General features: G+C 39.7%; 1 protein-coding gene across 1 annotated transcript in view; it reads left to right on the top strand.

The window, feature by feature from the left end:
* The window catches only part of LOC126092405 (cohesin subunit SA-2-like), a 192,768-nt gene that overhangs the window by 92,774 nt on the left and 82,325 nt on the right, over positions 1 to 17,669 (top strand). The window contains exons 8-9 of the mRNA XM_049907978.1: positions 9,026 to 9,187; positions 14,400 to 14,576. Coding sequence (XP_049763935.1) covers positions 9,026 to 9,187; positions 14,400 to 14,576 — 339 coding nt within the window. The remainder of the gene's footprint in view (positions 1 to 9,025; positions 9,188 to 14,399; positions 14,577 to 17,669) is intronic.

The raw sequence follows: 17,669 nt of genomic DNA on the forward strand, positions 1-17,669 counted from the left end.
GTGTAGCTTGCTCGCCAGGTTTCGAGAGGGTGCGTTTCTGGATGAGGTATCGAATATGTTGCTTCCCCCTACTTATACCTCCCGAGGAGATCATGAATGTAAAATTAGAGAGATTAGAGCGCGCACGGAGGCTTTCAGACAGTCGTTCTTCCCGCGAACCATACGCGACTGGAACAGGAAAGGGAGGTAATGACAGTGACACGTAAAGTGCCCTCCGCCACACACCGTTGGGTGGCTTGCGGAGTGTAAATGTAGATGTAGATGTAGATAATTACATTATTTAAGGAAACAGGAAGTGTTCAGCCACATGTGAAACGTCAACCACGACCTGCAACAAATGATGATGCCTAAGTTGGTGTTTTAGCTGCTGTTGTAGCTAATCCGCACATCAGTAGCAGACAACTTGCGCGAGAATTGGGAATCTCAAAAATGTCGGTGTTGAGAATGCTACATCAACATCGATTGCACCTGTACCATATTTCTGTGCACCAGGAATTGCTTGGCAATGACTTTGAACATCGTGTACAGTCCTGCCATTGGGCACAAGAGAAATTAAGGGATGATGAGAGATTTTTTGCACACGTTCTATTTTCACTAACAGCGGTAACGTAAACCGGCATAATATGCACTATTGGGCAATGGAAAATCCACGATGGTTGCAACAAGTGGAACATCAGCGACCTTGGCGGGTTAATGTATGGTGTGGCATTATGGGAGGAAGGATAATTGGTGTCCATTTTATTGATGGCGATCTAAATGGTGCAATGTATGCTGATTTCCTATGTAATGTTCTACCGATGTTACTACAAGATGTTTCACTGCATGACAGAATGGTGATGTACTTCCAACGTGATGGATGTCCAGCAGATAGCTCGCGTGCGGTTGAAGCAGTATTGAATAGCATATTTCATGATGGGTGGATTGGCCGTCGAAGCACCATACCATGGCCCATACGTTCACCGTATTTGACATCCCCAGATTTCTTTATGTGGGGAAAGTTGAAGGATATTTGCTATCGTGATCCAACGACGATGCCTGACAGCATGCGTCAGCACATTGTCAATGCGTGTGCGAACATTACAGAAGGCGAACTACTCACTGTTGAGAGGAATGTTCTTACACGTATTACTAAATTCATTGAGGATGAAGGACATCATTTTGAGCATTTATTGCTTCAATGTGGTATTTACAGGTAATCACGCTGTAACAGCATGCACTCTCAGAAATGATAAGTTCACTAAGGTACATTTATCACATTGGAACAACTGAAATAAAATGTTCAAATGTACCTACGTTCTGTATTTTAATTTAAAAAACCTACCTGTTACCAACTGTTTGTCTAAAATTGTTAACCATGTGTTTGTGACTATTACAGCGCCATTTATCACAAAGCGAAAAAAGTGGTCCAACTAAAACATTCATAATTCTTTACGTACTACATGAATATGTAATAAAAAATGGGGGTTCCTATTTTAAAAAACACAGTTGATATCTGTTTGACCTATGGGGCAGCGCCATCTAGCAGGCCAGCCATAACGCCATCTGGTTTCCCCCTTCAAGCTAGACAAGTTTCGTTCTTTGTAGTTTTTTTGTTTGACACTTATTTCGTGAGATATTTTGCCTGGTCATGATCAATGGACCACCGTGTATGTGCCTGAGAATCCTACTTACCTGTTGGTAACGAGCTTTTAGTACTCTGTTGGAAATGACATCAATTCCATGTGAGCTTTTACTTTTGAGTGAATTTATAATTTTTCTAATTTCTGTAGGGTTGGTGGGTTGAATTTCAATTTTATCAAATTGCATAGGTATTGCTTCTTCCATATACTGTGTTGCATTTACAAATAAATAGCTGGATCCTATTTTCTCTGCAACACTTAAAAAATGATTGAAATTATTTTCTACTTCTGACTTCTTGTTAACAAACTTTTCATTGAGGTTGATAGAAATACAGTCTTCCTGTTCTCTCGGTTGCTCTGTTTCCCTTTTAACAATATTACATATTGTTTTAATTTTATTATCAGATGTGCTAATTTCAGACATAATGCACATACTTCTGGACTTTTTAAAAAAATTTCTTAATAAAGTGCAGTAGTTTTTATAATGTTTCACTGTTTCTGCATCATTACTCCTCCCACCTATAAGATACATTTCCCTTTTCTGTTTACAAGATATTTTTATCCCTTTAGTAAGCCATAGCTTTTTAGATAGTTTCTTACAATTACATTTCACTGTTTTCTTTGGGAAACCATTTTATTTATTTATTTATTATTGGTCCTGTAGATCATACAATTCGTACAGCAAAGCACATCATGATATAGGACTAGTCAATTTGAAAATTATATTGAGATGGTGTATGATCAGAGATGACGTTAATGGTACATAACTCACGTAGCATAATACATATAGGTTAGAGAACGGCTAAAATGATCAGATATAAAATCCACCGTTTCTAGTTCAATACATATAGGTTATATAGACAAAATATAAAAAGGTGGTGTATGATGACAGATGACAGTGGTGGTACATACTACACATAGCAGAGTACATATAAAGGATACAGTCAGAAATCAATAACATACAATAATTAAATTATATTACTAAGTAGATATACCTACAAGTGAATAAACAGCTTATTACAAGTAATTAAAATTTTGTGGTGCATACTTCCCATAGCAGAATACATGTATGAGATAAAGACAGAATGTAAATAAGATACAATGATTAAATTATCTTACTAAGTAGAGATAACTAAAATTGAATAAACAGCTTATTTGCAGTAATTAAAATTTTGTTTCAAGAAATGCATGTACAGAATAGAAACAATGATTTAGTAGTAATTCCTTTAATTTAATTCTAATTATTTTTGGGTTTTTGCTTGTTTTTATGTCTGTTGGGAAGTGGTTGTATATTTTAATACCCATACACTTAACCCCATTCGCATATAATTTTGTGTTGTGAGCTATAATTTGTAATTGGGTTTTGTTTCTGGTGTCATGTGTGTGGCGGCCTTCATTTCTGTGGAGGGATTCCAAGTGCTGTACTGTGAAACAAGCTAGTTCCATTATATAGAATCATGGCAGTGACAGGATTTTTAACTTGTGAAACAGTGGTTTATGAGAGAATCAGAGCTATTTCCCCAGAAGATTAGACCATACCTCAAGACAGAGTCAAACAGGGTATGGTACACCAGCTTCAAGGGATCTACACTTGCTGTGTCTTTTAATGATCTTAATAGGTAACAGGTTTTATTAAGCTTTTGTGACAGTGCCTCAATATGTGGTTTCCAGTTTAGAGTGTTATTGATTGTAAGTCCAAGAAATTTGGTGTCCTGCCTGCTTGTAATGTCATCTTTGCCAATAACTATAACTGCATTGAAGGGGGTAAGATTTTGTCTAGAGTGGAAGTTGTTTTCAGATGTATGCATAAAGGTATCATGAAATGGGTTAAATTTTAAATTAGCATCAGGTTCCCTGTACCCTTCATCCCAGTCTAACTGTTGCAAGCTTTCTATAAAATTTTCAATTGTTAAATCATTAATTGAATGCTCTATTTTGGAGGACTGTTATGCATTGCTGTAGGGAGTTATGTCATGTACTGTAACTAGCTGTGCGTCATGATCAGTCAGATCTTTCTTAACACACAAATTATGTTTATCTTGGTCTATAAAAATATTATCTATCAGTATGCTGTTTTCCTATACCACCCAAGTAGGAAAATCAATAACTGATGTCAAATTGAAAGAACCAAGTAATAATTCAAGGTCAAGCTTTCTATTGACTCTTTCGGGAAATCTACATTGAAATCCCCACAAACAATAATTTGCTTCCCTCTGTCTGACAGATAGCACAACAAAGAATCCAAGTCTTTCAAAAATAGCTGAAAATTTCCCAGTGGGGACCTATACACAGCTACAATTATAAAAGCACCATGATTTACTTTAAGCTCACATGCACATACTTCTATATGTTGCTCTACAAAAAATATTTTACTTTCCAAATTTTTCACACTACGGCAGATTTTAACATACAGGGTTATTACAAATTATTGAAGCGATTTCACAGCTCTACAATAACTTTATTATTTGAGATATTTTCACAATGCTTTGCACACACATACAAAAACTCAAAAAGTTTTTTTAGGCATTTACAAATGTTCGATATGTGCCCCTTTAGTGATTCGTCAGACATCAAGCCGATAATCAAGTTCCTCCCACACTCGGCGCAGCATGTCCCCATCAATGAGTTGGAAAGCATCGTTGATGCGAGCTCGCAGTTCTGGCACGTTTCTTGGTAGAGGAGGTTTAAACACTGAATCTTTCACATAACCCCACAGAAAGAAATCACATGGGGTTAAGTCGGGAGAGCGTGGAGGCCATGACATGAATTGCTGATCGTGATCTCCACCACGACCGATCCATCGGTTTTCCAATCTCCTGTTTAAGAAATGCCGAACATCATGATGGAAGTGCGGTGGAGCACCATCCTGTTGAAAGATAAAGTCGGTGCTGTCGGTCTCCAGTTGTGGCATGAGCCAATTTTCCAGCATGTCCAGATACACGTGTCCTGTAACGTTTTTTTCACAGAAGAAAAAGGGGCCGTAAACTTTAAACCGTGAGATTGCACAAAACACGTTAACTTTTGGTGGATTGCACATTTGCTGCACGAATGTGTGAGGATTCTCTACCACCCAGATTTGCACATTGTGTGTTCACTTCACCATTAAGAAAAAATGTTGCTTCATCGCTGAAAACAAGTTTCGCACTGAACGCATCCTCTTCCATGAGCTGTTGCAAGCGCACCGAAAATTCAAAGCATTTGACTTTGTCATCGGGTGTCAGGGCTTGTAGCAATTGTAAACGGTAAGGCTTCTGCTTTAGCCTTTTCCGTAAGATTTTCCAAACCGTTGGCTGTGGTACGTTTAGCTCCCTGCTTGCTTTATTCGTCGACTTCCGCGGGCTACGCGTGAAACTTGCCCTCACGCATTCAACCGTTTCTTCGCTCACTGCAGGCCGACCCGTTGATTTCCCCTTACAGAGGCATGCAGAAGCTTTAAACTGCGCATACCATGGCCGAATGGAGTTAGCAGTTGGTGGATCTTTGTTGAACTTCGTCCTGAAGTGTCGTTGCACTGTTATGACCGACTGATGTGAGTGCATTTCAAGCACGACATACGCTTTCTCGGCTCCTGTCGCCATTTTGTCTCACTGCGCTCTCGAGCGCTCTGGCGGCAGAAACCTGAAGTGCGGCTTCAGCCGAACAAAACTTTGAGTTTTTTCTACGTATCTGTAGTGTGTCGTGACCATATGTCAATGAATGGAGCTACAGTGAATTTATGAAATCGCTTCAATCATTTGTAATAGCCCTGTATATGGCAACTCGTCCTCTCTCCATAGTGTCTCTACTTACATGTGCTGGAAGCTTATATCCACCTACATTTACCACTTCCATGCCTGTGACTATATGATGTTCAGACAGGCATAGTACATCGATTCCACCCTCATTTTCTAAATCATTTAACCAAACAAGAAGCTCATCTGCTTTGTTTTTTAATCCCCTAACATTATGATGCAATACACTATTATTAATTTTCATTGTGCTTTTATGTGAGAATCTTGTGACATACTAACATTATTTTTCACTGTACTGTTATGAAAATTTTTTGATATTCTAACATCTCTAGTATACCTGCCTGTCTGAACTTCTCATTAACCTTAATTTCAATCAATGTTGGGTGATTGGATCTTAGCCCAAAAAAGAAGTATTCCCGTGAGTTCAGTGCCCCCCCTCCCCCTTCCCCTGAGTTCAGTGCCCCCCCCTCCCCCTCCCCCCTTAAAGATTTTGCTATCACCCCAGTCGATTTTCCCTTCCATTTCCTATTGAGATGCAGGCCATGTCTTGTAAAGTCCCCCGCACCAATATCATCAACAGGAACCTATGCCTGACAAAGCAGCCCCCGAAGTTGCTGATCTGGCTCCATATAGAACGCCCCTGACAGAGGTGTTCAATTGGGACTGATCATACCTCATGAAAGCATGAACCAAGCCACCAGCTGTACGGTTCGTTGCAGATGCTGTTTTTACCAGGTCACACTCAGTATTGTAGCCCTGAACCCTATCAATACTGTTCCACACTCCACTCACTACCACAGCATCATCCTGCTTTGCAAAACCCTTGCACAATGATCCTACATCCTCCATCACTTTGCCAACACATGCACTGGGCTTGAAAATACTTGTGACCTGGTACTTGTCACCCAATCTTTCCTGCGAGGTCTGGGCCACACCTTTTCCATGGCTACTACCTAACAACAGAACTTTACTCCTACTTTCTACTTTTTTTGAAACAGTTGGTTGCCTAGTGAAAGTCTGTTGAGTGCTGACTACACTTAAATCTACTTGATGCTATGGTTTTGTAGCCATAAAAAATTCTTTGAAGTAAGTCATTGTCTGCTTCAGATCATAAACTTTTTATTGCACTGTGCTATCTGCCAATTTCTGGTATCATAACGATTTTGAGTGAGTGTCTTTTGGTACACTGAACATACATACATGTGCTTGACAGTATTGTCTAATGGGATAGTTTCCTGCATTCAGCTCGACACATACAGGCAAAGGCTTCTGACATGAGACTAAATGTGGTGTATGGCGAGAACATTAGTGGGGGAAGTGTGCAAAAAAGATGAAGGGATGTCTTCTACACCTACACCTCCAGCTGCTACTTTCGCTGCTCCCTAGTGCTCTAATGTTACGTAACAGTGTTAATTTTCATATTTTAGAATAAAGAAACCCACTGAAGATGGCAGTAATTTGCCAAAGATAGTTTGAGCAGCGTGGAGGGTAAAAATCATAGGGGGAGACCAAGAGATGAATACACTAAGCAGATTCAGAAGGACGTGGGTTGCAGTAGGTACTGGGAGATGAAGAAGCTTGCACAGGATAGAGTAGCATGGAGAGCTGCATCAAACCAGTCTCAGGACTGAAGACCACAACAACAACAACAGTTTGAGCAATTACATAAACAAAACATATTTCTATCAAAATGGACCCACAATCCCATATTGTTTTTCGTAGATACGGACCAACAAAGAAGAGTTTAAGATACAGAAATAGGGAAATAGTCACAAAATCTCCACTATCAGCCGCCTATCTACTGGACCTTGTCCTCAGTTTCTGCTCCCCCCCCCCCCCCCCCCCCCCCTCTCTCTCTCTCTCTCTCTCAGTGGTGCTTTGCCCTCATTTTCTGCCCACTCTGTGGCTGTTACAGAAATTGATCCAAGTTTTTCTACTGCCCCTGAAAGCCACCTGCAACCCCTTCTTGTCTACTAATATATCCTCATTCCCTCTCTCACCATTGCCCAGCACTTGTTACCACTTTCCCATGTCCATCATTTCAAATGTTTCCTTTATATTTTGCCCGTAATGTAAATTAACTGTTAGCTTGATCTGTTGAATAGTTAAATAATGTATGTAAGTAGAAGCTTTAAAGGAATCTCTTCCTACATTTTAAACACTTGAGAAATAGTTAGCCAAATTCAAATGTGCGGTACATCTGAAGCTGAACCACATGTGACAGGTCTGCAACTACTGATGAAAATAAAGATGGCATAATGTAGTGCTGTAACTGGTTGCTCAGGGAAAATAACAACTGAAATTTAGAGACTTGAAGGTGGTTTGATTTGGCATTTTATATTGAACAGCTGCCGTCCCACAACCACCTGCATAAAGGTGGTCTTACAGAGACTGGTAAAAACAGTGCAAGAGTGCACAGTACAATACTGTATTATCAGCAAATTATCAGCAAATGAAAGAGGGGAGCAATAGCAAATGAGAAGAAATACCAAGAAACATTTTACATGAAGAACTAATTGTGGTGAAAAGCTGTGCAAGTTCGGTTCCTTTTTTGTTGTTGATTGTTGGCCAAAAGTAAATACAATTACTGTTATCTCAGCAGTGTTTCAACCAAACACACACACACACACACACACACACACACACGAGAAGGGCAGGGGGAAATTTTATAAACATAATTAGACAATATTATCTCTGAAGCAGAAGGAAAGGGATAACTACCAAATACTAAAAAATCTGGTGGACCAACTAGATGAAATATTTACTTGAGAATGGAATGAACTAAAAACGTAGAAGTCTAACTCCATCGGGAAAATTAGTAAGCTCATAAAGGCACTTTGAGAATGTGAAAAACTGAGGATTTTGAAGTTAAAAATCATTGGAACAGGCACTCTGTTCAGCAGGCTTGGCACCCAATTGTTGTTATTTTTTTCTCCAGCTAAATAATAGTGCCTGAAAATATTTTGGTTGATGTTATAGGACTGCACTTCTAAGATGTTACACACTTATTGTAATGTTGGAGGGGGAGGTTTGGAGAAAACGACTACTCTGAAAAATAAGTGCATTTTTGACCTTACCAGACAGCAAACTTTCCAACATCTCTCTCGTAGCTGTGCAAACAGTACTGGGACTGTTGTTTGAAAGTAATCCATCCCAATTTCCTCTGATGAAAGCTACAAGGAAATTACAACACAAGTTCATAACGCTATGTTTTAGCTACTTATAGTAACTATTCAGTGTAGTTATTTCAGGGTGGCATCACTGACAGAACATTTTGGCCATGTAATGCCTGCTTTACAAAGTGACAGTGATTGAGCTCTGTGAATGCCATATCTGCGCAATGTGTTGGGAATGGTAAGATAAACCAATGATTTTTTTTTTTTTTTTTATGTCACCTTTAATATGGAAAAGCAAGCACTTTCATTTAAAAATTTGTTATCGTTGAAATACTTGTTTATGCACTTCTCCAGTCATTCTTTCTCTTTGTTGAATACTCTTTGACATGAGGTAATTTCTAATGTAAGTTATTGTTTGATTTCAAAATGTGGCCTGCTTTTTCTATTTTCCATCACTCCTGAGAGCAATAAACATTGTTATTGCCTTGTTTTGTGTACATTTAGAAAAACTTCTTGTAAGATCTAACTGAGATTGGTTCAAGCAGTATCTTGTCTACAGGAATCTATGCCACCTGTTGCTGTTACCTATGAAACTGAAAAATGGACAAAAAAAGTGTCTTATCTCAGCAAGTGTATTGATATTAGAAGTTATGACATACTTAATGAAATGTTACAATTTATTGCTGCTGACATTTCAGGAAGCTTTCCAGTTCCTGATGAGGTAATTTGATTTACATTTTAACCATGTAAAAAAAAAACTAATTTCACAAATTAATCAAAACTGGGTCCTTGGTTGTTTTAAACTAAATATCTGGATTTATAATCCAGTGTGTGTTGCCTGCTCATTATTTGCAACTCATTTTGCTATATGTACTAATGCATGTAAACACCATACTGACAACCACTATAGTTGTGTAAAGTAAATCAGAGAAATGTTTACCTATGCATGTGGCCCATGTGATTCATTGATTTCATTAAATCATTTCTCACTACTATGCAGTTCTTTCAGGAGAAATAACTTAAATTTGGGTGGCTTATTTGGAGTGTCTACAAGTTAGTTATACAAAAGTAGCCTTTGATTGAGAAAAAGGTAAATAACTTACAGAAATGTTTTATCCAGCACTGAAAGCATTTATATCTTTAAGTTTTACTTACAAGTGTCCAGTGTTGCTATCGTTTGTAACAGGACAAATGCCCCATGTGTAATCAATTTCCTGCCAAATCCTGTGAAGTAAGTCTCGATTTTTGGTGGCAAAAGCATTTATTATTCATTGTGATAATTTGTCGATGATTCCCTGATGTGTGGGAACAAAGACTCTGTATTTAATGTAACCCCGAGACGTCCATTGGAGTTAAATCTGGTGATTGTGGTGTCCAGGATATTGCTTTACCGTGTCCAGTCCAGAGGATCCCACATTGAACACCTGTACAGCCATCAATTTTCAACCTTATTTTATTTGGCAACCAGTTCTAGCATTTTACTACCCCATCTTCGGGCCCCTGACTGATGTGCAGGAATAATCTACCTTGCTTGTGATCAAAACAGGGGCCAGCAATACTGGTATTACTAGATATCTGCTACAGTGACCACTTTAACAGTTGGCAGGTGATAGTTGAAGTGGTCACTGTAGCAAATATCTACTAATACCAGTATTGCTGGCCCCTGTTTTGATCACGAGTTAGGGCGAGGTAGATTATTCCTTCACAACCTGAAGATGGTGCTGAAACTGTTTGCCAAATGAAATAAGGTTGGAAACTGAAAGCTGAAAGGTGTTTAATTTGACATCCTCTATTGAACAGCCGAGTCCCACAACCATCGCTAAAAAGATGGACATACAGAGAATGTCGAGTCCAAGTCAGCACATTCCTACAGAGAGATGCAGCAACTTCATGATGATAAAGTGGTGGAAAATAAGTTCTGTGCCCATGTCCTGTATTAATTGAGGCACTAGATAAGGTTCACACATGTCCTGGTATGATATACCAGTTACGGTTGACTCATCAAAAAAGGAAAGGACTGTATGTTTGGTTACAGCTTACAGCACAAAAAATATTTACGTTAGATGAGTCTCGTACGTGTTTGATTGTTTGGCATGGTTTCTGCTCACTCATATCAGAACATTATGCCAATTCTCTTTCTGCATGTATGGGAAGTTGCTTCATCACTGAACACAAATTTATTGAGAAAATCATCTTCAGTCTGCCTTTTGTTAAACATTTCCAAACAAAATTGTGCTCTTTTTCATAGTCATGTAGGCGACTAGCCTACAACAAATAATTGCGTAGCCGTCCGGTATAATGAGTTAACGGAGTACAATTTATTCGTGAAAAACTCACACTGAGAAGAAAACTAAAAACAACAGAGAAGTAACAAAAACTAGGAGATTCTATAGTCTTACAGCAAAGATAAAAAACAACACATGACTAAAAAAAACTCTCGCGCACTTTTGATCTCACTTTGCACTAGACATGAAAAATATCACTGCCACACAGCCCCCCCCTTAAAGTGCGGAGCCCCAGGGATATCTTGATACTTGAATTTTATTTGACGTCCAGCTCTGGTGTGCGTCGGATGTCTCGGGGGCGGTGACGTTGTTGTTTGTGGTGGTGATCCACCTGTCTCAGACGATGTACTGAGCGGTGTTTGGGTATGCTCTGCGTCCATCAGGTGTTGATGCACAGGCGTGGTGTTAGAGGTCGGAGAGGGTAAAACCCATGCTGGCTTGACACGTTCAATCGATACCTTTGTCGGAACACCATTATACATTATGTCCACGGTATGCTTATTTCTACTCAGCACCTGAAATGGGCCCGTATATGGTGGTTGTAAAGGCGATTTGACTGAGTCTGTTCGCAACATTACGTGAGAGCAATTGTACAAGTCTTTGTGTACAAACACCTTACGGTTACCATGGCGAGAAGGTGGCGGGCAACGTATATTTGTGCAGTGACGTTTTAGCTGCTGCACCCAGTGTGTGAGGCACTCTGATCCAGGTAGTAAGGTTGGTACTAAATAATCTGCAGGAATCCGTAGCGGTTCGCCGTAAACCATCTCGGCAACTGATGCACCAATATCGGGTTTGTGAGCTGTCCGCAGGCCTAACAACACTAATGGTAATGCTTCCGTCCATCTCTCTTGATGACACATCAATGCTGCTTTGAGTGTTCTGTGCCATCGTTCGACCATACCATTACTGGCAGGGTGATAGGCAGTCGTGTGGTGGCGTTGGAAACCGCACATTTTGGATAGCTCGAGGAACAATGTAGATTCGAACTGACGTCCTTGGTCAGTTGTGACATGAAGGGGGCATCCAAAACGGGCAACCCATGTACACAGAAACGTCTTAGCAGTAGTTTCGGCTGAAATATCGACTATTGGAGTTGCTTCTGCCCATCTTGTGCACCTATCTATGGCCGTAAACAAATATCTGTAACCCTCTGACTGTGGGAGAGGTCCAACCAGGTCTACGTGAACGTGTGCGAATCTAGCAGAGGTACCTTTAAAATCTCCAATATCAGCACGCACATGTCGTCCTACTTTACTCTGTTGACAAGGAATGCAAGAACGTACCCAAAGGCGCGCGTCTCTTTTCATTGAAGGCCACACATAGCGGTCTGTCAGCAGCTTTATTGTAGCGTTGGCTCCTGGGTGCGATAGTGTGTGGACACTGTCGAATGCCGCCTTGCGCAATATTTCTGAAATGAATGGTCTTGGTCTGCCCTGAGAAAAGTCGCACCACAGCTTCCGCTTGGAGTTAGGCACCAGAATTTGCTCGAACTTCAGACCTGTAGACGGGTCGTTTAACAGCTGTCGTAGCTCTGCATCCTTGGTCTGTTCCACTGCAAGTTTATCATAGTCTATAATTTCTGAAATCCCGCAAATACGTGAAAAATAGTCAGCCACTAAATTTTCTGCGCCTCTTAAATGGCGTATATCTGTCGTGAACTGACTTATGAACTCAATATAACGGAACTGTCTTGGTGAGCATTTATCACTGGTGTTTTTAAAAGCCGATGTTATGGGTTTGTGGTCTGTAAACACAGTCACCGGTCTCTCTTGCGCTTAAAGATAATTTGTGGTCGTTGTAGCGTGCTTAGTTGCGCTCGCAAATCATCTATTGCAATTTTTAAATGCGACCGCGGCACAGTTTACTGTTATATCGTCAGTTTGGTCTTGCTGGTAACGGTAGTTACCGTACGTGGCATCTGTCGACGTCATTGCGACTGTTGCAGTAGGCTCGTGCGTCTCGTAGATTCTGTCTGCGGCGAGCAGCAGCTTGTCAACTGATCTTTCGTCGTATATAGCTAGTGTAGTTCTTACTTGCACTGGTAGCTGTTGTTGCCATACGTGGAGTAACAGTCTATCAGAGACTGTCGATCTGTCTACCAGGCTGCGTAAATGACGCCAGTATTCTGACGGGGTCCTATCTCCCCGTTTCTCTTGGTACAGTACTTGTTTGACTCTGATGTCGACTGACTTCACACACCGAGAAATTAATTCTTCTTTCAGTCTACAGTATGCTCCTTCAGTAGGCGGGTTCACTATAATGTCAGATACCAAAACTGAGGTCTGATGGTCCAAATTACTTATCACCAAGGTGAACTTCTCGTGATCACTGAATATTCTTTGTTGTAGAAATATATTTTCCATTGCCGCGAACCATGTGTGTGGCTGAGAAGGCATGAATGGGGGCGTTCGTAATTGCAACCGTTGAGTTGGTGAAGCGTTGAAACCAACGGGTACTTCCGTTGCTGTTACTTGCTGTGGTTGTGCTGCCATGGTTGTTGAACCAACGTCATTCCTTTGGTCCGGTATATGTTTTAAGTTCATATCTTTCGAAATATGCAACTGTAAAGTTTCTATCTCATCCTGAAGCCTATGAATTTCTTCCGTTATCGAACCGTATCGTTTGCCGTCGTCGGTCATTGCTTCCGCAGTTAATGTTCGACTTAGCTAACGGAAGATTTAAAGTTCCTTAATCGGAGGTCACCAATTATGTAGGCGACTAGCCTACAACAAATAATTGCGTAGCCGTCCGGTATAATGAGTTAACGGAGTACAATTTATTCGTGAAAAACTCACACTGAGAAGAAAACTAAAAACAACAGAGAAGTAACAAAAACTAGGAGATTCTATAGTCTTACAGCAAAGATAAAAAACAACACATGACTAAAAAAAACTCTCGCGCACTTTTGATCTCACTTTGCACTAGACATGAAAAATATCACTGCCACAGTCACTTTCTGTTATTTCCAACAGTTCTGATTTGTAGACTTTCAACAACTGATGTTTCCGTTATACGTTCCACCCCACAACACTAGCCACATTCAGTTCTAAACTGGCACATCTTGTGGGTGTACCCGGACTACGAATGCAAGACTACTGAATTTGCTCAATTACTGTGTGAGAAAGTATGACTGGCAAACTTGTTCAGATGCTACATCAGGGACTGCTGGCCAACCCTGACCCAGTACCCTATGTGATACGTAGCCAGTTTCGGTGAAAGGATTGTACCAATTTATAATAGTTTGCCTTTGAGGTGGTGGCTTGCAATGTTTAGTCCTGAATTGTCTCTGATAGTAGCGGATTTGGATTCCTGAAACCATAAACACTGTGCATGTTCCGCACTATATATATCTCCATGCTGACCATTGGAATAACTCATTTGTTCATGCTGTCAAGCAGAAATGTATGGAACTAACAGTGTCAGGAAGAAATAAAATTTGAAGATACAGTGCATTCAGTGCTGTATCAAACATTTTTGTAAATTATCAGAAAAAAGAAACTAACTAAATGCTGTTTTGTTTGCTAAGTACTACAATTTAATTGTGTAAGGTAATACTCCAATATTAATTATGCTTTAACAGCTAACATCCAAAATGATATTATGCAAGTACATTATTGAAATTTCAAACTACTGTCTCTCTTCCAGGTTATGTGCTATATGCTTCAGAGTTGCTTTAATGGGATTAAGATGAGTGTGGAAAAATCTTCTGAACCAGATAAAAACAGCGAAAGTTTTAAAAACCTGATAAATGATTTGCAGAAATTTATTCAACTTTTGACAGCTCTTATGTCATCTGATAGTAAAACTCCAACTCAAAAAGAGGTATATTATGAAGAAAGTTCTCCTGCGTTTATCAGTGTTTTTCTGTTTTTTTTTTTTTTCCCCACATCATTGTCATTGTTAGTAGTGCCTTTTGTACTGATCTTGACCTCTAAGAATCATGATTGAATGAAATTTTGCAGCAAAATTTAAGTTAAGCTTTGCCCTCTTTGTTTTCGACATCACCAACTGTTGTTCATGCAATCTTCAGTCTAAAGGTTGACTTGTGCCATAGGGTTAGGAACTTACGCATGCCCCGAAATGGATCAGATGAGCATTATACATAAGAGGCTGATATCCAGGTAGTGAGTGATATGTGGGCTGTACACAAGGGTTGTTTAGAATAGCAGTTCTCCATCCAGTCCAGGAAACGATGACAGAAGTGTCAGTATAAGATTCAGTGAAATGTCTGATATAGTTAAGAGTACTAAAATACTAGTGACTAACTGCTGAATCATTTGCAAGAAAGTACTCCTAAAAAGCTGTGGAGCTCATATGGTTTTATGTTTAGAAAGCTGGTTTAAACTGGAAACTGACAGCAGTGAGATATTCGGGGGACAATTGGAGAGTGTATGGACAATACAGGCTAATGGTAATGGGAGGTGGCATATTTGTCACAGTAAACAAGAATCCACTGAGACAGAAATTGAAAATCCATATGAAATTGCCTGGGCAAGACTTATCACATGATAAATAATTAAAACTTGATTCATTCATTACTGCCACTACAAATGTTGATAGAGATTGTCAGTGCCCACTCCACTTAGAGCAGCTATTGCAAAGTCTGCTTGTTGCAGCTACATACACTACAGACAGCCAATACAGCACCACTTGCTTCGGACTCATTAAAGCCACGCTACTTCTTACCTTGTTCATTCATCTGCAACCCACCTGTTCATATCACGTGTGACTACTGATGAAGTATTTTTGTTTGTTGCTGTTAGTTCCTCCATGTAGTTCTTTTAAAGGAGTCTGCTTTTACTGTCTCTGATTACCACTGTGCCCTTTATAGGTTAATGTTGTACCTATTTTGTACTCTCTGTTTTGTTGTTACGTTCATAGAATGTTCCTTCTTTGTCTAGTCATAATATTTTACCAGCAAGACTCTGTGATGACATGTTAAAGACACAAAAAACAAACTTAAGGATCTAGCTTTTAGTCTTCTTATGTACATTTGTCAGCCACATGGAGGCAAAATTAAAAAAGGTGATAAATTGTAATATTTACTGATGTCAGGGCAAAGCGTGACTCGACATTGCCTCCCTCTGGAATGGTCACTGAATGTATACATTTTCATTGCCCTGTGAAATAGATCAATTGACACCTTTTATCTACATCCACACATTTTACTTGCAGGTGAAAGACCTCCATTATCAATGCAATTTTTATTACATTAATTTCATTGCTTCAAAGTATTTGCAGATAAATGAAGTGATTTTTCATTCAGATTCCTTGAAATTGTCCATTAAAAAACATTACATTGAAATATATTTGTCTCCATTATTTCACTTTACAAAATCAAATTTTGTCAGTAAATGTGCTGTCCACTGTATTACTTCGCTGAACTATTTCAAGTCACTGTATCAAAGACAAGAAGAGTCCTCCCACGTAATAATTGTAAAATATACTGTGGAGTATTGATACAAATCTGCAACTATTATCTCAGTAAATAATTTTTTAGTACTTTCAAAACTTCTTTCACATCCACACCTACACTATCTGCATGCTGTAGCAAAAACACTGCTATCGATGAATAAAACTTTTTCATATCTCTATCTATTCCTTATAAAATTTTAAAACTACCTGCTTTACACACTTTCTTCATTTATAACTAACAATTTATGTTCCTCTCCTTAATTCTTTAAACCACTCTGCTTCCTTCATACGAGGTGCTATCCAATATTTTCGGGACTGGTGCTGCCATCTGTTGAAGACCCTACCTTTGGACTAATGGTCACCATCACCCTCGAAGTAGTTCCCATCCACACGTACACACCGGTCCCAGCGCTTCTGCCACTGGTCAAACGTTTTCTGGAAGTCCTGTTCTTTGAGGGTGTTAATCACTGCCAGTGATGCTTCTTAAATCCTCTCTAGAGTGTTGAACTGATGGTCTTTCAACTTGAGTTTCAGTTTTGGGTATAGTGCAAAGTCACAAGGTGCCAGATATGGCAAGTATGGTGGGCGGGGTACAACCACCATGTTCTTTTTTGCCAAAAAGGTCCTGGTAAGCAAGGACGTGTGACAGGGCATGTTGTCGAGATGCAGCAGCCAGTTCCCTTGACGCCAAAGTTTGGGCCATTGTCGCCGCACGTTTTCACAGAGCCGTTGCAAAACGTCACAGTAGTACGTGGAATTCACTGTTTGGTTGGGTGGGACGAATTGGCATCAAACAAAACGATGAGCATGCTCTTCACTTTGCTCTTCACTTGTCTCGCTTTTTTGGGTCTTGGAGAGCCCGGGCTCTTCCACTGAGACAATTGTTGCTTTGTCCCTGAAGCACTTGTTGAATCATTGCAAGGGTCTGCGTAGCACTTTTCCCGAGATTCACACAGAATTTGATACACAAGCACTGTTCTGTTCGCAGATCCATCGTAAAATCGCCACACACCAAACACTGAGTATTACGGAAATCACTGTGGACACCCAACACGTCCTCCCAGCTGAATGCCACTCCACACACTGACTCATCAGATATGCAGCTCTCGCCACCTAGTGGAGCAAAGATCTACTACTTCTACTTTCCAGATGGCAGCACCATTCCCGAAAATTCTGGATTCCACCTCGTATCTTTCTCAAATATAACATGTCTCTCTCTGTGTTTCCAGAGATCTCCCACTACTCCCCCATTCTGCCTAAAACAATTTTAACATGACTTTATATCTTATCATATTTATCTTCCGTGATTCTTTTCTCCTTATGGTGAACATTGTTACTTACCTGTCAAATTACTACCACTTCCGTTCATTAATTAAGTCATATTCTATTTCATTTACTAAAGACTGTATATCATTATTATCTAGTCTTTTCAAAATAACTTTAAATTTTACTGTACAGCAATATTCATTAATCTGCAATGGAGTATTTAATTATGTGGAA

This window comes from Schistocerca cancellata, chromosome 7 (genome assembly GCF_023864275.1).
Source record: "Schistocerca cancellata isolate TAMUIC-IGC-003103 chromosome 7, iqSchCanc2.1, whole genome shotgun sequence".
Lineage (NCBI taxonomy): Eukaryota > Metazoa > Arthropoda > Insecta > Orthoptera > Acrididae > Schistocerca > Schistocerca cancellata.